The sequence below is a fragment of the Gymnoscopelus microlampas genome (assembly GCF_963454915.1).
Source record: "Gymnoscopelus microlampas genome assembly, chromosome: 9".
Taxonomy (NCBI): Eukaryota; Metazoa; Chordata; class Actinopteri; order Myctophiformes; family Myctophidae; genus Gymnoscopelus; species Gymnoscopelus microlampas.
In genome coordinates this window covers 7,154,072-7,174,698 of record NC_139946.1, presented here as the reverse complement: position 1 = coordinate 7,174,698, position 20,627 = coordinate 7,154,072, and the positions used below count along the sequence as shown (strand labels likewise).

At 43.4% G+C, this 20,627-nt stretch overlaps 1 protein-coding gene across 1 annotated transcript; it reads left to right on the top strand.

Moving 5' to 3' along the window:
* Positions 1-10,540: 10,540 nt before the first annotated feature.
* LOC311051372 (F-box only protein 5-like) lies at positions 10,541-14,611 on the top strand (the record flags this gene model as incomplete). Its single annotated transcript, XM_084065936.1, has 5 exons — positions 10,541-11,130; positions 11,598-11,768; positions 12,623-12,713; positions 13,150-13,605; positions 14,351-14,611. The coding sequence occupies 5 exons, from the start codon at positions 10,541-10,543 to the stop codon at positions 14,609-14,611; spliced, it is 1,569 nt and encodes a 522-aa protein (XP_083922062.1).
* Positions 14,612-20,627: the final 6,016 nt, after the last annotated feature.

Genomic DNA, 20,627 nt, shown 5'->3' with positions numbered 1-20,627 from the left:
TTTTTGTGTTATCCTTTTAGCCTGTCTTACTGTACCATGTGCTGTTTACATTTCTGACTAATTAAGTATTCAATCAATCAATCCTCCATAGTAAGCAGTGTGCTGTGTCTGGAGTGTGATAATGCATGGCCCACTGTCACATGTACTGTATGTCGTGGCTGTACTATCCTGTCACACTAAACTGAGTCCCATATGTACAGTATGTACGTATTATAGTTCTATAATATTGTGTTCAGTTGTGAACTTTGTTGTCTCAACACCATATGGTGTCAAAGAAAGCCTTATGCCACGGCTTATGTCAAAGCCATGTCCTTACATGAACCATAGATTTATACTCTCACCCACACACCAACATGCGCGTACGTGTGCGCGCGCGCGCACACACACACACACACACACACACACACACACACTTTTTCTCTGAGTATTGTGCAATAAATTACAACAATTCAACAGTGTACCACCACACCTACTGTTGAAATGAGTGGCTTTTATGAACACTGTTTACTGTACAGAGATTCACTGACCGACCATCAATATTGACTTTTTGATTCAGATTTTATGGCTGTGCTTTGGATAATGAAGATGGATGATGAGCAATGAAAACCTCTGTCTGCCATGTTCTGTCATGTCGACAGTATTGACAGTACGGTGTTGAAAATTGCACATATCAAACATTTCCTCATGATATAAAATTGAATAATTCAATAAACTTTCCCTTTAAGACAGTCAATCCATTCCAAAACATGTGATTTCCCCACACGTTTGACACAGCATAACCTGCTTTCAGTTCGTCACCAGTGTGTGCGTGCTGAAACACGTCTCCTTCTGTGAATCATCTGTGAGCCACATAGAATTGCTGTGGTGCGTGCTGGGCGTGTTCTCCGCGTCACTCTGACCAATTACAGCCTTTTAAATGCAAGGCGTTGACTGAGGTTTTAAAACCAAAATCAACATTTAAATTTATCTCGCCGCTTTACTGACAGCTCAGGCGTGAATGGAATTTCAGTACTGTACTGTAAGTGAATGAGTAATGATGACATGGGACATGTATTAAATACACACTGTATGCAAGACAGAAGAACAGCGTCTGAGCTATAATAAGCTATAATCCAGCATTTTGCCTTTTACCCCAAATCAGTGGTTCTCAACCAGTGGATTGGGGGCCTACAAGTGAGTCATTTCTTGACATGGTGGCAGTCATATAGAAGTATATCTTGGGTGCTCGGGTGGCGCAGTGGGAAAGTGCCTGTGGTGGGTTCGAATCCACTGTGGTGCATCCCGCTATGTCGAGCATCTATACGAACACAATTGGTCCGTGTTCGAGGGAGAGAAGCTGGGCGGGGAGGGTGAACACATACACACACACATAGTACACGTACTCCTACGGGCTGTGTTAGGCGGGAGGAGTAGGATGAAGGCTCTACATCCTACCAGTGGGGGCTCCTCACTGGCAGGTGAGTCATACAACAGCAGTGACAACACACAGCAATTTGTGTGTGGGGAGGAAGCAATTGGCATAACGACTAAATCGGGGAGAAGAAAGGGGTAATTAAAAGTGTGTAAATCTTTCAAATGGATTAATACACACAAGGCAGCACCTGGTCGAGAAGGAATCCTCAAGGCATGTGCAGACCAGCTGCCAGATATCTTCTAAGAACGCCATTGTCCCTGTCAGTGTCTCCAAGAAACCAAAAGTCTTCTGTTTGAATGACTGCCATCTTGTTGCACTCATAGGCCTGTCTGTCATCATGAAGTGCTTCGAGCAGCTAGTTATACTATATCACCTAACTGCCTGACACATTAGATCTACAGTTCACCTGCAGACAAAACACGTCAACAGACGAAGCCTGTTGCTCTCACCCGTTGTCAGTGCAATAACCCTGGCAATGCTATGCAAGCTGATAATGCAGCATGAGGCGTCGCATTTTCTCCTTGTAATAATTGAGAGTATTCTGACATGGTTCTGACATCAGCACCTGGTATACTTTGGAAGCTACACTAGCCCTGCCGTGACTACATATTGGGTGGTCAGAAGAGTGCAGCACAACACCAAGAATGACCTGCCAGTCAACCTCTACATCCTGTGGAGTAGGACAATAGTTTCCAAACTTTTCAGGTCGCGACACCGAAAAACAATATTTTTTTAACTGGGGACCCCCCAGTCCGACAAGCACTTGGAATTGTAGGCATTGCATTTAGTTTGACTCGGTTCCACAGATAAATATTGTGAAAATAGCCAAACTAGAAGCTCACACCGCTTGTAGTTTGGCTATTTTCTTATTTGCCAGTTTGGCCAATTTGGTATTAAAAATGTGTTAAAAGTCATTAAATGGTCACTTTCGAAATGTGCAGATACCCTGTGTACACTTATACTGTACGTTGGTTTGTTTACTGTTGAGTGAGAAAACAATGTTGCACATTGAGCTATAATCATCAGGGGACCCCCCCAAAATCATGCAAGGATACCCCTGGGGGTCCCGACCCACAGGTTGAGAACCACTGCTCTACACCCTGTGGAGTTGTAGGGTGAAGAAATGGACTGTTTACTCTGTTAGTGTCTGGCAAACAGTACCGGAGCAATGCATTGGTCCTCAACAGGTTCAGGGACAGCTTCTGTCCACAGGCCATAAGAATTCATCAAATGTGACTCATGCCCAAATAATAGGCTATGCACACACTCTTAGTCTTGACTGTCCGCTGGTCTCCCTCCCACTCACACACACACACACACACACACGCACACAGACTGACACACCCAAGACACACTAACACACTGTTTGTTTATTTATTGTAGCGCGTGTCTTTAGTGGCTGAGAGAGGACAGACTTCCCACCATGCCTTGGGAGCGTGCCTATACACGTTTAGTGTTCCATTGTTCAGTTATTTTGTCATTAGCCATGGGAAATGTGACGGCGGATTTCATGTGTCATTTGTGATTAATGTTGTTGTTAGTTTGTGTTCATTTGACAATTTGTTTGAATGTTTTGTGCAAGTTTGTGGGAAACTGTGCGGATAGGGTCGTTCGCTACAGGGAGCACCCTCCTCCCAACGTCAGCCGTGGCAGCGGTGGCCTAGTGGTTAGAGGGGCGGCCTTGATACCGAAAGGTCTCTAGTTCGATTCCCCAATCCATCACATCGATCATGAATCACCGCTGAATAGCCCTTGAGCAAGGCTTCCATGCAGGGTCCGGCTGGAAACAAGTTTCGTACTTAGTCCGACACCCTGGGTAAACAACAAACTTTGCTTTGCTTTGCTTTAGCCCAGTGGTCCCCGGATCTAGCCACTCAGCTTCACTGACAAGGTGCCATTGGCGTCACCAGGGGTCCCCGACCGCCACCTCTCCCCTCGGGCTGTCACGATTATGACATTTTACATGACGATTAATTGTCACACAAATTACTCCATTACTACAGATTTTGTCCAAACATTACACAAATTCGGTACACATTATCTCTATAGTCATGTGATCAAGACGGATCTGTCCGATTTTTTATATTCCATCCTGATTGCCTAAGATTGGCATCTAAAGTTTGCATGAGTGGCTCATTTTGAACAAAATACTTCAAATCATGAACGCAGCGTTTGATTGCCGTGATATTTTGCACCCCACTAGGTCGAGGAACCTTTTATATTACTCCTACAGATTTGACCTGTCTGCAATTTGGAGATGGTACTAGAAAAGCCCTCTAAGCTTAAAGAAATAGTTCACCCAAACAAATAGTTTTCTTATATCGATTACTCACCCCATGGAGACTTGAATTCATGGATAGTTTTTGTCGCATTCCTAAGCCAATAACTTGACGACCTGCAGTGGTTCCGGTAGGACACATAAAGGAGACTCTTTATGACTTTTGTCATTTTGGGGGTGAACTATACCTTTAACATCAGAAATGACCCCCCCCCCAATGTTTACTGTATACATTCATTGCTACTAGTGTTGATTATATCTTGTTTATTATTGTATATTATTGTATGTTTCCAAATGTCTTAATGAATTGAATACACAGGACCATAATTGAAACAAGTCCCTAGGGCTTTTTGTGTTATCCTTTTAACAATCACATACTAATTGCAAACTGTTAATAAAGTATTCATCTGGGGAAAATCCCTGCTGAACTCATGAGCCAGGACTTATATCTGTATAACATCATTTTGGTTGCCTGTAAGAAAGCCATCACTCGGAAATGGCTACAGGCCGCACCACCGACCAAGGAAGACTGGATTACAGTTGTCAATGAGATAGACTCTATGGAGAGTCTGACCTTCTCTCTTAGGCTGAGAGCGGAACAATATGCGAAAAAATGGAAGAAATGGACTTCTTACTGTTTGATGAGAAATGTAATTCATTGACTGATTGTTGTTAAAAAAATATATATATATACTGTAATCCATAAATATGTTAATCTTTGTATTATAACGCCCATCTCAGCACAATTTTTGTATGCTTTTTTGTTTGTTTTTACTTTATTATTACTCTCCGCCAGGAGAGTTTTGTTTTCACTTTCTAAATATGACACACCGATTGGTCAAGCCTCACGTGACACGTGACAATACGGTGAAATACTGTGATCTGATTGGCTAGTGACGCGTAGCGGCCTATAAATACATGGCGCCACTGTCAAAGTGAGGTAAGACAGGAACCATCACGAAATGGCTGAGAAATGGTGGATACTGTAACAATTAGATAGGATACATAATTGGACAGATAGGACAGATAGGACACTTATATAGACAGGAGGGATATGACACTTACACAGACAGGACGGATAGGACACTTATACAGACAGGAGGGATATGACACTTACACAGACAGGACGGATAGGACACTTATACAGACAGGAGGGATAGGACACTTATACAGACAGGACGGATAGGACACTTATACAGACAGGACGGATAGAACACTTACACAGACAGGACGGATAGGACACTTACATAGACAGGACGGATAGGACACTTATACAGACAGGAGGGATAGGACACTTACACAGACAGGACGGAAGAGGACACTTACACAGACAGGACGGATAGGACACTTACATAGACAGGACGGATAGCGGCTAGGTAAGACAGGAACCATCACGAAATGGCTGAGAAATGGTGGATACTGTAACAATTAGATAGGATACATAATTGGACAGATAGGACAGATAGGACACTTATATAGACAGGAGGGATATGACACTTACACAGACAGGACGGATAGGACACTTATACAGACAGGACGGATAGGACACTTATACAGACAGGACGGATAGAACACTTAAGGCAAGTACACACTGCAGGACCTTAAAGTTGTCGGGGGGTCATCTGATCGTTAAGCATAACACACTGCAGGAGTTTATTCCTTGAAATCGGCTGTCATAATATCGTTGTGGTCTTCACAGCACGATTGATCCCCGACAAGGGCTGACACACTGTAGGATAGTTCACTAGGATGCTATCTCCAGAGTCAGACCCAATATAGCTGTAGTTTACAACCCTCGTAGACGTATTTACGATTCTGACGTCTTCAATCTACGAGAGTTGTAGGGTGCACCCCCCCATGGATTCGAGCACTTTCGGCACTTTACCCCGCGACACTCCAAACATGTTCAAATTGAAAATAAAAGGTGCTTACCGCAAAGCCCCAAATGTTAACTACCTTCGCGGGGTAGAAGTGATCCCCGTCGAGGTATATCTTTCAATAAAGAAGTCTTTTAATCCAGCTTGTGTCGGAATCTTCACTGTTCTTCTTTTGTTTTAAATGAGTTTGAACTGCGCATTAGCGATTTGGCGGTCGGGAGGTGTATTGCGAACTGCTTCTTCTTTTGTTTAAAATGAGTTTGAACTGCGCATTAGCGATTTGGCGGTCGGGAGGTGTATTGATACATTGTGTTTTCAATGCGCAATACACCTCCCGACCGCCAAATCGCTAATGCGCAGTTCAAACTCATTTAAAACAAAAGAAGAACAGTGAAGATTCCGACACAAGCTGGATTAAAAGACTTCTTTATTGAAAGATATACCTCGACGGGGATCACTTCTACCCCGCGAAGGTAGTTAACATTTGGGGCTTTGCGGTAAGCACCTTTTATTTTCAATTTGAACATGTTTGGAGTGTCGCGGGGTAAAGTGCCGAAAGTGCTCGAATCCATGGGGGGGTGCACCCTACAACTCTCGTAGATTGAAGACGTCAGAATCGTAAATACGTCTACGAGGGTTGTAAACTACAGCTAGACCCAATACATACATTTTTGTTTATTCCAATTCATTTTAATAATCGAGGTATCCCGTGATATGCCTCCCTCCCTCTCTCTCTCTCTCTCTCTCTCTCTCTCTCTCTCTCTCTCTCTCTCTCTCTCTCTCTCTCTCTCTCTCTCTCTCTCTCTCTCTCTCTCTCTCTCTCTCTCTCGCACGGCAAGTGCGCTAATTCCGCTGTGACAGTTGCCATGTCCGCTTATTATAAGCGACTTTGGGATTATTTTTCTGTAAAGTTGCTTGAAAGTGTAGTTGCTTTTTTGGCCTTGTTTCCTAATGTTGTTTGAACCAGTTGTTCTCAAACATTTTCATGGCAAGGACCCCCAAATTAATATTTGTCCGCAGATGCGCAGACCTCCCCCTTCTGAAAATATGTTGTGCCATAGACCCCCATACAAGATCTGTGTGGATTTGGAAAATACTCCACAACCCCCCCCCCCCCCCAATGTCTTCTTTAAAAATAGCCTATCTACAACGTGAGCTTGTAGATTGGCTATTTTCAAATATCCAATGTATTTGTAAATAGGTTTAAAGTGCTCAAGTGGCCTTTTCTTGGGCTTGTTTTCATAGACCTGGTTGCTTATTTCTCTCGCAACATCTGGCAACGCTGTTCAGACACAGCGTGTGTCACAGGCATGCTGCACTCACAGACACACACACACACACACACACACACACACACAGAAAGAGAGAGAGCTCTCGCTCTGTCTCTGTCTCTCTGTACAATTCCTCTAAAATAAACAGCCCACCAGGCTCGCTCACTTTCTCATTTAGTTTTATAATGTTAACTTAATACAGGACTGGAAGGTAATATTGTGGTAGGGACTGTTTGTTGTGGTCAGATCCAGCGACGCTCCCCTAGCCACGGTTGCTGTAATGTGCTCTCATTGGCTGCAGCGTGGATTTGCTCGCAGAATGGTCTCGGCTCCTTTCACACTGTATGATATTGTCTCTTGTCCTGTCCCAGACAGAGATGAATATCTAACAATTTAGATATCTGAAAAGCCGTCGCAGAGCGGAGAATCGCGGCCACATCGGGTCGCAGAGCCTTTCACACACACAGAGCATTTTCTCGCCGATCAAAGGCCGATCTGCGTCAGGTCGGGAGGTTTTGTCGGCGAGCGCCAAAAAATGTCGGCGACAGCAATATCGGACCTAATGTCTTGTAGTGTGTACCTGCCCTTACACAGACAGAAGGGATAGGACACTTACATAGACAGGACGGATAGGACACTTATACAGACAGGAGGAAGAGGACACTTACACAGACAGGACGGATAGGACACTTACATAGACAGGACGGATAGCGGCCTATAAATACATGTGTCACTTTGAAAGAGTCATAAGCCAGATTCCAATACCGAAAATCTCGGCCACTCGCTCACTCCCACTCGGTCACTCCGACTTCGAAACGGAAGTAGTCGCGGTCCAATTGTTCATGTGCGTCTTAGAGGAGGCGAGTGATGTCGAGTGGAGGAGGCGAGGAGGCTCTCCACTTCCGCATTGAGCGAGTGTACATCAAGTGTATCCTCGACCACTCTCAACAGCTCCTCCGCGGCAGACTTCCGCATCACGTGTACACTCAAAGGATCGGACAAGTGCAGTCTATTTTTTAGCGGTGCCAACCGCTCTATACGTGGCTTTGTCTCCGTGTCTGTGTGTATGAGCCTGGGATGAGCACGGCAAAGAAGCAACACATACAAACACACGCACACACACACACACACACACACACACACACACACACACACACACACACACACACACACACACACACACACACACACACACACACACACACACACGGACTTGGAGATTGCCTATGCCATCTCTCCTCTCATTTGCCACACGTGCCACCGGTTATCAAAGAGGGGTCCAGGGACCCCCAGGGACGTCCGCCCGTATGAGCACGGGATGAGCACGGGATTTTAAACAGCTATAACTCCAGTTTGCAGCATGCCACCAAGTCCAAATTTGGTATGTGGACTTAGACCACCAATACGGGCCAAGCATGTCTTCCCATTGGCTGGCCTTTAAACAGCCATAACTCAAGTTCGCAGCATGCTACGGACTACAAATTTTGGACATGGACTAAAACCACCAATAGGGACAAACTGTAATTACTTAAGCCCCGCCGTTTTCAAAATGTACTTGAGTAAAAGTACAAAAGTATCGGCATCAAAATATACCTAACCAAACATACCAAAAGTAAAAGTACTCATTGTGCAGAATGTCCCATTTCAAAATGTATTAAAAATATTTTGAAAATAGCTGATCTACAAGCTCACAATGCATCACATTTTTTCAAATGGCTGAAATATAGGGCTGAAGTGTGATTTGTAATAATTAAAATAAATAAAAATCTACAAAGTAACTAGTAAATACAGTTGTAATATAATTGCAGTGGAGTACAATGTTTTCATCTGAGATGTAGTGGGGTAGAAATAAAAGTATTTAAAAGTGTAAATACTGAAGAAAGTAAAACATAACTATACAACTAATATAAGTAATATATAGAACTACTATATCATCATATTATAATAGGCTCTATTCACAGCAGCCATATTATGAAGACATTCACAGGTGTTACCAATGATACTAATGAAGGCTCTGTTCCATTTAGTCTAGCACAGTGGTTTCCACGACCCCCATAACTCTGAGAGTGTACAAATGGAACCAAATGGACCCTACACTCTCAGAGTTACACACCTGTAAGGGGCCATTTGGAAGCCCATGAGGGTCCCTGGACCCCAACTGTAGACCCACTGGTGTTTCCAGTGAGCCAACATGCACAATATCAGCACCCTGACTCTGTTTGACCAGAATGGAACAGAGCCTTCATTAGTATCGTTGGTAACACCTGTGAATGTCTTCATAATATGGATGCTGTGAATAGAGCCTACAGGCCTCACTCTGGTCCTCCTGGGTCGGGGTCCTGTCAAGTAGTAGTACTAGACTTCATCACGCCGGTGTGATGATTGTCTCGCGCTTGCCATTGAATGAACACACATTTAAAGCACCGTGCCGTGCAGCTGGGCATGCTGCGCTCTCATTGGAAGCACCACATTTTAGCACCGGATTTAAACGAGCAATCTGGCGCTGCATACACTTTCATTCTGGAATGGATTAATTGGAAGAAGTAACAGAAGTTGTGGTGGAGTCTGCTGGACCAGAGAGCTTGTTGTGTTGCATGGAAAACTAGGAGGCTGTTTTTTTTTTTAACACAAGGTAAGACGTGTTTGTTTTAAATACAGCATGATGCTGCTTTATATTGTATTTGGTAGAATAGAAATAGAGCTGGTTCATATCGTGTCCACAAGTTCACAACTTAAGCTCAACTCTATGCTTAAGCTACTAGCAAGCTAAAATGTCACAGCCAGTGTTTCCATATGTTTGCTTATTATATGCTACTTTGGGCTTGTTTTTATGTGAAGTTGCTTGACTTGTAAATATTGGTGGTTGTGTTTTTTTTGGGGCAAGTTTCTAAAATGTAGTTGGTTATATGGGCTTTGTTTCCTAAATGTTTAACCCGCTGGTTCTCAAAAATGTTCATGTCAAGGACCCCCAAATTAATATGTAAATGCGTCACCTATAGGCCTAGTTTTTTCCAAATTAATACCACACAAAACCTTTTGTAGATTAGAATGTTGCACATTTCTCTAGTAGAAAATAACTAGAGGAAGTGGCCTTTATATTCCAGAATACACATGTATGGGTTCTGGCATTGCCCTCCTGCATTGAGTCTCTTAGTGTGTCTCTAAAATGTTTATTTACATTTTGTTAGAGTATTGTTAGTAGTTTAGCCAGTAACAGGATAGGTGGGCACAAGGAAGAGTGGGCACCTCGGTGCTTTTTCCAAAATGTAAAAAACAAATATTTGGATAATGTTTGATAGTAAAGTATACATGAGTAGAACATGCTTAAACATTTAAGGTCTAATATTTCTACAATTGCTACAAAACCTGTAGTTTTTTAGGGGCATAAACAAGAAGTTGAAGGATAACATTAAGTCTGATAATGATGTACCGTGCATGTTCATATCATCATGTATACTTTACATTAATGAAGAAATTAATACATATTTTTTTACATTTTGGACAATATAGCCCATTTTTCATTGAGGTGCCCTGATGTCCCTAGTGCAAACCTATCCTGTATCCGTTCAGCCTACATGAACGGTGTCGTTCAGCTTGATGTAACAAGTCCACGATGTCTCTTGGCGCCTAATATACATTTTCTGTTTGCTTTTCCTATTGGGGTGTGACTTCATGATTTTGTAGATCTCCAAGTGAACTGATGACTATGAAGTGTCCATCCGGTTATGAGGAGGCCAGGGCTCCATGCGGCAACATGGAGAAAGACTTGTCTGCTGCAGCTACAGCAGCTAAGCAAATACTCAACACCACCAAAGCCTCCCCATTGAAAGAACACATCCCAGCCAAAGCCCAATTCACATCCATGGATGTGACTACAGAATTGTTTTCTCTCAACAAGGGGCCAGTTGACGACAAAGAAAATAATAATGGTCACAACAAGGGAGAGCCGTTGAATCCGGGCGAGGTGTTGCAGGACAGCGGGTACCTGTCCAACAGCCGGAATGACGTTGAACATGGAAGTGAGGAAGAGCACTCCACCCCGACGAAAGTCTGTCGATTAAAGTCAAGAGCACCGGCATCACGTTCTCCATCTAACTGTCAGGCAGCAGTTGCCCATTCTGGGACTGTGTGGACTTCTTCGCCTAAAATGTGCCGCTGGAAGAAGCGGTCACAAAACGCTATGGCGTCCACTCCTCTGTCCCACAGTGACCACCACAACCTGCTGCCCATAGTGAAGTTCCAGCAGGCTGTGTGTGAAGAGCTCGGGAAGAGCTTCCAGAAAAGCAAGGGGTACGGTCGCATCACTCACTTACAGCAGCAGCAACAATATAATCTAGCATGTCTACATTAGAGATGTACCGATAAACAATGACCTTCCCGATACAGATTTCGATACCCATAACTTGCGTATCGGTGGCTGGAACCAAATGGTCCCTATGGTTCCATTTGTACACTCCCTCAGTTATGGGGGTCCTTGAAATTAAAAGTTTGAGTGCAACATCAACTGAAGCATTCAAAATGCTAAATAATTGATTACTGTAAATGATATATCATGTGATACATTATGTGGCATCTTAATGTCATAGACTGGCATACTCGCCCATACCAGTATTTTAGGCAGTATCGGCAGCTTTCCCAATACTGGAATTTGTATCGAAACAACTCTAGTCGTCATCACTGGCATAAAACTATGACATTTTAAAATGTTGTGGATTTAACTTTTGACTCCCTGCTGATCTCAATTTGTGACGTTGCAGGTATGACTGGAGTGTGGTGGGTAAGGTTGCAGAGGACCACCTGTTGGACAGGGTGATTGGAGGGCACATGGGGAGGGAGTATGTGGATGTGTTCTCCTTTCTGCTGTCCAGGAACATGAGGGCGACGCTGACCAACCTACTGGCTTTCCTGCGAGACATGGACCTCATCAGGTAACGGCCGGGGCAACTGGAAATATAATTAGTTGCATTGAGTGGAAAATATGGCTAGCTGACAGACTTTTTATGGGCCCTGAATTTGAATTCGATAAATCAGCCAATGTTCAACGTGCAGAACAAAAATAAGTCGATAAACTAAAAGTACAGATGTATTCTTTATTATTAAAAGTATAATCTTTATTCTAATGCAGTACTATCATTAAATTGTTTGAGGTCAGAAAAATGTGGACTACAACTGTTGCACCCGGACTAGGGGAAAACATGAGCGCTGCGTGAAATATCTCCCACTTTCCCACACCCCCGACTTTGAACGTAACATAACTGATCCAGTCCAAACAAATGGATTTTTATTCAATAATTCAGGTAGCATAGGCATCAGTGAGCACAGCCAAAAGAGAGGTTAACGGGAAAGAGCGGGAGATCAGTATCTTAAAAAGTGTAGGCCTACAACACAATGTTGATTTGACTCTCATGATGTTTTGGCAAGTGAATAATCCAGTTTAGCTAATGGTGCATATTTGTATACCTGGTCCATCCACATCTTGTACTGCAATTTAACCCATTAAAACCGGGAAAGCATCTGTCATTTTATATTTGAGCTAACAAGCATCATTTTATACTTTGAAAATAGCAGATGTACAAGCTCATAGCACGCTATGAGCTTGTATAGCTTCAAAAACAATTGATATTGTGAAATTTGAACGTGCATTCGCCAGGCGTACGAACGTACCCTATATTATGCAATTGATGTTGCGTGGGCCCTTTGCTTTGGTGTAGCCCTGAGAGACCTTGATCCAGGCCTAAATGGTTTAATGTCATGTTTTTGTTTTGTGTGCGTGTTTTCCCAGCTGTAGCCAGGTGAGCAGGTCCTGGAGGAAAATAATTAATGAGGACACAGCTGCTCTCAACAGGTGTCAACAGGCTCAGGCCTGGCTGAAGGTAAGGACACAAATTTACTCCCATCTTTTTCGAGTGGACGGTCATGAGCGACTCATGCCTATGTTTAAGTACACAGAAAGGGGTAGAATGTAGGTTTTCCATTCTTGCATACTTTAGTGTCATAGAGCTGTTCCGACACAATACCGGTATTGGAAAATCTGCCTAAAATGCTGGTATCGGCGAGTGTCAGTCTATACCATTCCGATACCATGTAATTTATCACATATGTCGTGCCGTCAATTATTTTGAATGCTTCAGTTGATGATGCACTACCTATTTTATACTCTTTAACTCTTACTGTACTTTTTACATTATTATTTTACTAACTTGTAGCTGCTCTTTAACAATTACTGGATTTTTTTACTGGATTCCTAGATCAGTGGTTCTCAAAGAATTGAGGGGGTGTCCTTGCAATTAAAAAGTCTGTCTTCTGTAGGAGTCGAGAAACTCTTCAGGACAGGAGAATTGGTGCATTCTGACCAGAGATGTCACCCTCTCCCGGGTGGTGTTGTCCAGCATGCAGTCTCTTGCGTCCTCTACCCCTTCCTCATCAGCCACCCCCAACTACAGGGCTGGCAGACCAGGCCCTTCCTCATCCTCTACACCGGCCACCCCCAACTACTGGGCTGGCAGACCAGCCCCTTCCTCATCCTCTACACCGGCCACCCCCAACTACTGGGCTGGCAGACCAGCCCCTTCCTCATCTTCTACACCAGCCACCCCCAACTACTGGGCTGGCAGACCAGCCTCTTCATCCTCTACACCGGCCACCCCCAACTACTGGGCTGGCAGACCAGCCTCTTCATCCTCTACATCAGCCAACTACAGGGCTGGCAGACCAGCCCCTTCTTCCGCTCAGAAGTCTGATTCTCGCGTCGGTGAATACATGCAGGTGAGTTTGGTTGAAGTTTTGTTTATATGGTTGTTTTTTAAATCCCCCCATTTGTGCGATATCTGGCCCCAACTGATAAATAAGGGCAATTATGTCAAAACTGGTCATGTCATAAAGTGAACGCAATCTACAGTATAAAGCTCGCCTATTTTTGCTAAAGGTTTTTGCCTTGCGGCTGCAATGCAGTGTGAGCTTTCATGACCGCTATTTTCAACACATGACAATTAGTATGAATTGGCCGTTAGGATGAGGAGAAACATGCAATCCGAGATACGGTCTAGCAACACCAACTTGGGACTCCTGAATTGCTGCCCTCCACACTCTCCTATCTAGCATCAGGGTCTACAGTGTTAGCTAAGCTGTCGCGCCGCAGTGCGTCTACGTAGGTGGTGCGCTTCTTGCCTTTCCAGGCTTTGCCCTGGGTTGGCTCCCATAGTGTCAGTTTGCTTGCCACTAGGTCGGGGTGCCTGACAGGGCTGATGCAGTGCCCTGCTAGCATCATCCTTCTCTCTCTGACTTTGTCTGTGACCTGTGGTAGGTCACCGTAGAGGACCTCATTTGTGATGTGGTCTGTCCATGTCACATCTAGTGCCATGTCAGAGCAGAAACTAATCAAAAACCTGGTGTGGTGGACTTATGGCACGTGGAAAACAAATCTGCCTGTTCAAGAAAAGAAATGTGTTTGCGTTTCATTCATTGCGCATTTCACTCACTTTTAAATTGTGCGTTCATTTTCCCTTAACAGGCGGCCAGTGATCTTAAGCAGCACGAGTCTCTGCGTTCGTGTATACGCTGTGGCTCTCCTGCCAAGCACCTGGTGGAGGCACAGAGGGCGACATGCACGCGTGCAAGCTGCGGCTTCGAATTCTGCACCTGCTGCCACGAAACGTTCCACGGCTCAACCCCCTGCCGAACGGTGACGCCCCACATTGCTCGACACTCCAAGACGTCAGCTAGTATTCTCCCAGGCAGTGCTCGCAGCAAGAGAAATGTAAGGCGCCTGTGACGGGACAGAATGTGGTTTTATTCAGTGATGTTTTTAACCAAAAATAAAAGCTGCTTCATTGTATTTTAAATGTGTTTTTAATTAGTTATGTTTTATGGCAATGTTGTAAATATGTATACGTTTTCACGTGTAAATAAATGTATTGTCAAATTTTATGTCAATTGTATTTGTATCATTTTATGTAAATACAGAACATTCATAAACTCAACTGTTTCTTCATTGGTTGGTACAGTATAACATACTTTGTATATATTGTGCACAACACATCATCCCCACCAGTTTAAAGTATGGATTAAGAATTCAGAGATCTTTTTGTTTGGGAACTGAAAAGTATGGCCTCTGACAACCTGATTAGTGGCATGAGTTCAAGCCCATTACATGACGCCTGTTATCCTTGCTGCTTCCCCTTTCCTGATTCTAAATTCTTTAAAACAAGGTAAACTTATGAGTTTTTTTTTACTAAACCATATGACTTGGGCCTACATGGACTGTTCTTTTGCTGTAGGTTGTGGCAAACTTATTTTACTTGCATTTACTATGGTTGGACAACTGTAGGAGACCTGTATTTTGTAAGCTCTTGATGTGCTGCTGGGCAAAGAGATGGATAACTTGGCAACAATCACATATGTAATGCAATGTCTTCTCCAGTAGATGGCAGCAATTTCAGAGTCGTTGAATCGCTGGTCTTCACTATTTCTGCTCATTTTCTTAAGTCTTCTGACCGTTGCGCTTTAATCACCATGTCTTAGGAGGTTTTCGTCCTTAATTTCTCAGTAATGTTACACCTCACCAGATTGTAGATAATTTTGTTCTCTCCCTCCTTGCCCCCCTTTCTCTCTCATGGAACTAACAAACGATAGGGCTTGCACAAAGTGCTTTCAAGTTGATGATTCTGATTCACCTCCTTGATAGTGCACTGCATTCATTCAGTAGCGCTTCTCTACCATAATTGAATAACAGGAATTTAAATCACGGAACAACCTGGCCACATTTCTTACTAAAAATATTTTATATGTTTTATCAAGATGTGTGATTTAATTAGCAAAATACAAATGTTTTTTCATGAAATAGTTTCTCTGACCCATGGTAATAAAGGAGGCATCCCTTATGGGAGTCGCAGCACCCCTGGAAGATTTAACAATGAGGACTGTTACTTCTGCCTACACTTGCACCTTGAATTGGGTAAGACTGGTGCTTTCAATACAAATGTAAAGTGACAAACATGGAAAATATTTATCAGATGTAAGAAGCCATGAATAGTACTTCTGACTTTTCCAGAATTACCCACTTCACTCTTTCTCCTCCATCTTTCACTCACTGTCTATTTTATGTCAACTGGACAACTTCACCCATTTTCAATGTATATTCATATATTTGCTCAGTAATGCTTATTAAAATATGGTACTATTTTTGTATATAGAGAAAGGCTGCCGTTCCAATTAGCTTGGAATCCATATCGATGTCACTGGTAGGCAGGTTTCTGAGCTATCCACAGCCACCCTCTGAGACTGTGAGTAGACAGTGAAAATAGTAGATCCACAAGCGATGTGTTGTGAGCTTGTAGAGCTGTTTTCTTTTTGTTTTTTTATTCATATATTTTTTCCTTTTTTCTTTTTATTTGGGGAGGGGGTGCGGGTTATTAAATAAATTCTAAATACAAATTAGTCTGTGACCCAGAAATTCAATTCTCGAAAATGTGTTTTGTTTTATTTTTTAACATATTTTATTTTGATTATTCTATTTCTAAAATTTAAAAAAACGTAAAAAGGTGACCCATAAAAATTGTTTGGGAACCCCATTTCATCCTAACTTTGATACCTTGCTTTTTAACTGACACTTTGCGCTTGATTCCCCCCATTGTTTTATTTAGGATATGCACAGCACCTAGACAGACAATGGTTCTCAAAAATGAATTTAATTCAAAGGACCCCCATAACCCTTAGAGTTACAGACCTGTAAGGGTCCATTTGGAATCCGCCCACAGAACCCAGAGGGTAGACCCCACTTTGAGAACCACTGACATAGACAGATGCACATCATGCCTGACATCACAATACTAACTTCACATCATAGACTGGGCCTCGAACAATCACGCAATAACCCGGGCAACACTGTGTGTGTGTGTGTGTGTGTGTGTGTGTGTGTGTGTGTGTGTGTACACACATGCCAAGTACTTTGTGTACAATCCAGGCAACAAGTATCAATATGAAGACACACAGAGTGCTGAAGTCATAGTAACGAAGCTTTGGTGAAAGTTTAGGAAGAAGCATCTTTTCTCTTTTTTTCTATTTTTCCCCTTTTATTTTGGCAGACTTCCACTATGCCACTTCCACATTCCCATGCTGTCAAAATGTTTTATGCACAATTCTAAGCATGAGCACTCCTAGCCAATCAGGCTCTTTCAATTTGCAATAGCCAATCCGTGATGGTCTGGACAATCACTGCCTCTGAACCTGTCATTCTCTTTCAGGCAAGCATTGTAAACCCACCTCCCATCTCCACCATGTTGAACCCCATTGTCCAGGAGTTCAGCATGACGGTTTCATCTTCACCCCCACCACCAGAGTTTAGACTCCAGAGGGGTTCTCTCTCTCTCTCTCCCTCATCCTCATAGGCTCATCATAGCTGTAGTGGAGTCTAATCGCCAAAACTTGCAACCTTTATCTCTACACTTTGTTATGCTCTCAACTTGATCTTTCCTTAGCGAACTTGCGTCATAGAGAGGCCTCAAAGTACTGTACCTACGGATACCAATGATCAGACAAGCTGATTGACGCTTGGTGAAGCGATGTGTTGTCAACTTGTATACAAGGGTAACCGGAAGGCTCGCTCCAAAATACACTCGCCCCATTTTTTACGCTGACCAGTCACTAGGGACATTTTTGTTTGACTTGGTTCCACAGATACAAATTTTGAAAATAGCAAAATGCTATGCTCAAAAATACATGCTCACAACGCCTATTAGGTAATATTTGACAATTTGTATAGTTTGTTGATTACTACTTTTGAATACAGTATTTTTTCTTGTCTTTTTTCTTTTTTCAAGTATTAAAAAGGTCTTAAAAGTCCTTCAATTGTCACTTAACTATCATCTGGGGACCCCCCCCCCCCCAATATCATGTGGGGAACACAGGATGACAAGGATCTTACTGATTAGCTCTCATGCGTCAACGTTCTGATTCTCAAACAGAGAGAGGTTTTCTTTGTTTGGGTCATGTTATGAGAACGTCCTTCTTGACCTTGACCTGCTCAGCAGATAGAAACGTTTGTGCCAAAGCCTCTTAAAAATCCTCCTGGAGGGAGGCAATCTCTTCTTGAACATCTTCCATCCCCTCTCGCAATTGCAGGACATTCTCTGTTATCACAAAGCCACGCTTTGAACTATCCCGTCCCATCGGTTCCTCCACTCCTCTCTCTCTTTGATCAGTTGGATCATCTGTTCCATTTTCTGGATCTTGACCTCTAGGGTTTTAACCTCATTCTTCGCGTCGTCAGTCTCCTGCTTTGCAGAGCGACACCTTTGTAACGACTTCTCTTTGTCGTTAATCAGTTGGAGTTTCACCTCCTCATATTTGTTCCTCTCCTCCCTCCTCTGTTCATCCATGTCTCTGATCTTTTCTTCCTTTTTCAGGATCGTTTTCTCTGTTGTCTTCATCTGGTTCTTCATATCCTGCTCTAGAGAGAGTACTGTTTCTGACAACGTCTCCTTATCCTGCTCTAGAGAGAGTACCTTTTGTGACAACATCTCCTTTTCTCCTTTAAGTTGACAGATTTTCCCCTCCCATTTGTTCTTCTCCTCCCTCTTCCTCTCCTCTGTGTCTTTAATCTTCTCTTCCATTGTCAGGATATGTTTCTCCGCTTTCTCTTTGTTCGCTAGGAGTAATTTCTGCATGTCCAGGATCTTGGTCTCACCGATCTTCACCTCGTTCCACAGATCTTCTTTTTTCTGCTCCGCAGAGCGCAACCTTCCTGACAAAGCATCCATTTCTCCCGTCCATTTGTTCGCCAAAGCTTCCTTTTCTCCAATCAGTTTGATTCTGTCCTCCTTCCATTTGTTTGCTAAAGCTTCCTTCTCTTGAGTCAGCTTGAGTCTCTCATCTTGTTTCCTTTTCAGTTCCTCCTGAAGGGACATGTTCTCTCCTCGAACGTCTTCCATCTGCCCTTGCAATTTCAGGACGTTGTTCTCTCTTGTCTTGATCGCGTTCCTCAAGTCTTCAGTCCTATTCTCTGCCGTGAGAAACTTTTGTGACAAAGCGTTTCTTTCTGTAATCAATTGGAGTTTCTCCTCCTCCCCTGTTTTCATCTCCTCCTTTAAGTGTCTGATCGTCTCTTGCATTTTCAGAAGCTTGTTCCCTGTTGTCACCATCTGGTTCTTCATGTTTTCATCGTTCTGCTCCGCAGAGAGCACTGTTTGTGTCAACTCCTCCTTTTCTCTAATAAGCAGACTAGTTTCCTCCTCCCACTTGTTCTTCTCCTTCCTCCTCCTCTCCTCCGTGTCTGTGATCGCCTGTTGCATCTTCAGGAGCTTGTGCTCCGTTGCCGTCATCTCGTTCTTCACATCTTCGGTCTGCTGCTCTGCAGAGAGAGACCTTTGTAACAACGACTCTTTTTCTCTAACCAGTTGGAGTCTCTCCTCCTCCCGTTTGTCAGTCTCCTCCCTCCTCTCCTCTTCCATGTATCTAATGGTCTCCTGCATCTTCAGGACTCTGTCGTCTTTGTTTTCTCTGAACAGTTCAAGCATCTTTTCCAGTTTCAGGATCTTGAACTGTTCGGCCTTCATCTGGTTCTTCAGGTCCTCGTTCCTCTGCTCTGCGGAGAGCAATGTTTTTGACAAAGCTTCTTTTTCTCCAACCAGTTGGAGTCTGCCCTCCTCGTATTTGGCCCCCACATCTTCCATTCCTTCAATCACTTTAACTAATTTCCTCTTCTCACTCCCCAATCTCGAATGGAGGGACGCAATCTCTTCTTGAAAGTCCTCCATCTGCTCCTGCATCGTCAGGACGCTGGCGTCTGTTGACTTGATCACGTTGTTCAAGTCCTCATTCTTTTGTGACAAAGCCTTGTTTTCTGTAATCAGTTGATCTCTCTCATCCTCCCATGTGTTAATCTCCTTCTTACTCATTTCCTTGAAGACTGCAAACGCTTGGTTGTTCTTTTTCTCCTCTGCTTCCATTCTCTGTATCTTGAGCTCTCGAGTCATCCGCTCTTCCTCCAGGTCTTTAATATTTTCCATCGCTTGGTGGTTCCTTTTTTTCTCCTTTTCTTCTACTTCTTTCAACAGCTTTTCCATTTTCTGGATCTTGAGCTCTCGAGTGGTCCTCTCTGCCTCCAGGTCTTTAATATTTTCCATAGCTTGGTAGTTCCTTTTTTTCTCCTTTGCCTCCACGTCTTGCGCCACCTTTTCCATTTTCTGTATCTTGAGCTCTCGAGTGGTCCTCTCTGCCTCCAGGTCTTTAATATTTTCCATAGCTTGGTAGTTCCTTTTTTTCTCCTTTGCCTCCACGTCTTGCACCACCTTTTCCATTTTCAGGATCTTGAGCTCCCGAGCAGTCATCTCCAGCTCCAGCTCTTTAATTCTCTCTTCCGTCGCTCGGTAGCTGTTCCTTTTCCCCTCTGCTTCAACTTCTTGCAACACCTTTTCCATTTTCAGGATCTTGAGCTCTTGAGTCGTCCTCTCTTGCTCCAGGTCTCTAATGGTCCTTTCCATTTCCAGGATCTTGGTCTCTGCTGTCTGCAACTCATTTTGCATGTCGTCTGCATTCTTCTTTATCAGTACGGCATAGTACCCCTGATATTTATACAGCTCCTTGTTAAAGATCTTTTTAAAGTCCTCTAAGGCCAACATTTGAGGATTGAGGATTTTTTCCTCTAAGGATTGCGGATTGAGGATTTTTTCCTCTAAGGCCAACATTGTTGTAATGCTCAGCTCTCACCACAAGTACAAATAGGTAAAATGTTAGGTCTCTGTTGCTATCCGTTCTCTTCCACTGTTTGACTCTGTCTGTTTCTCCGTCCA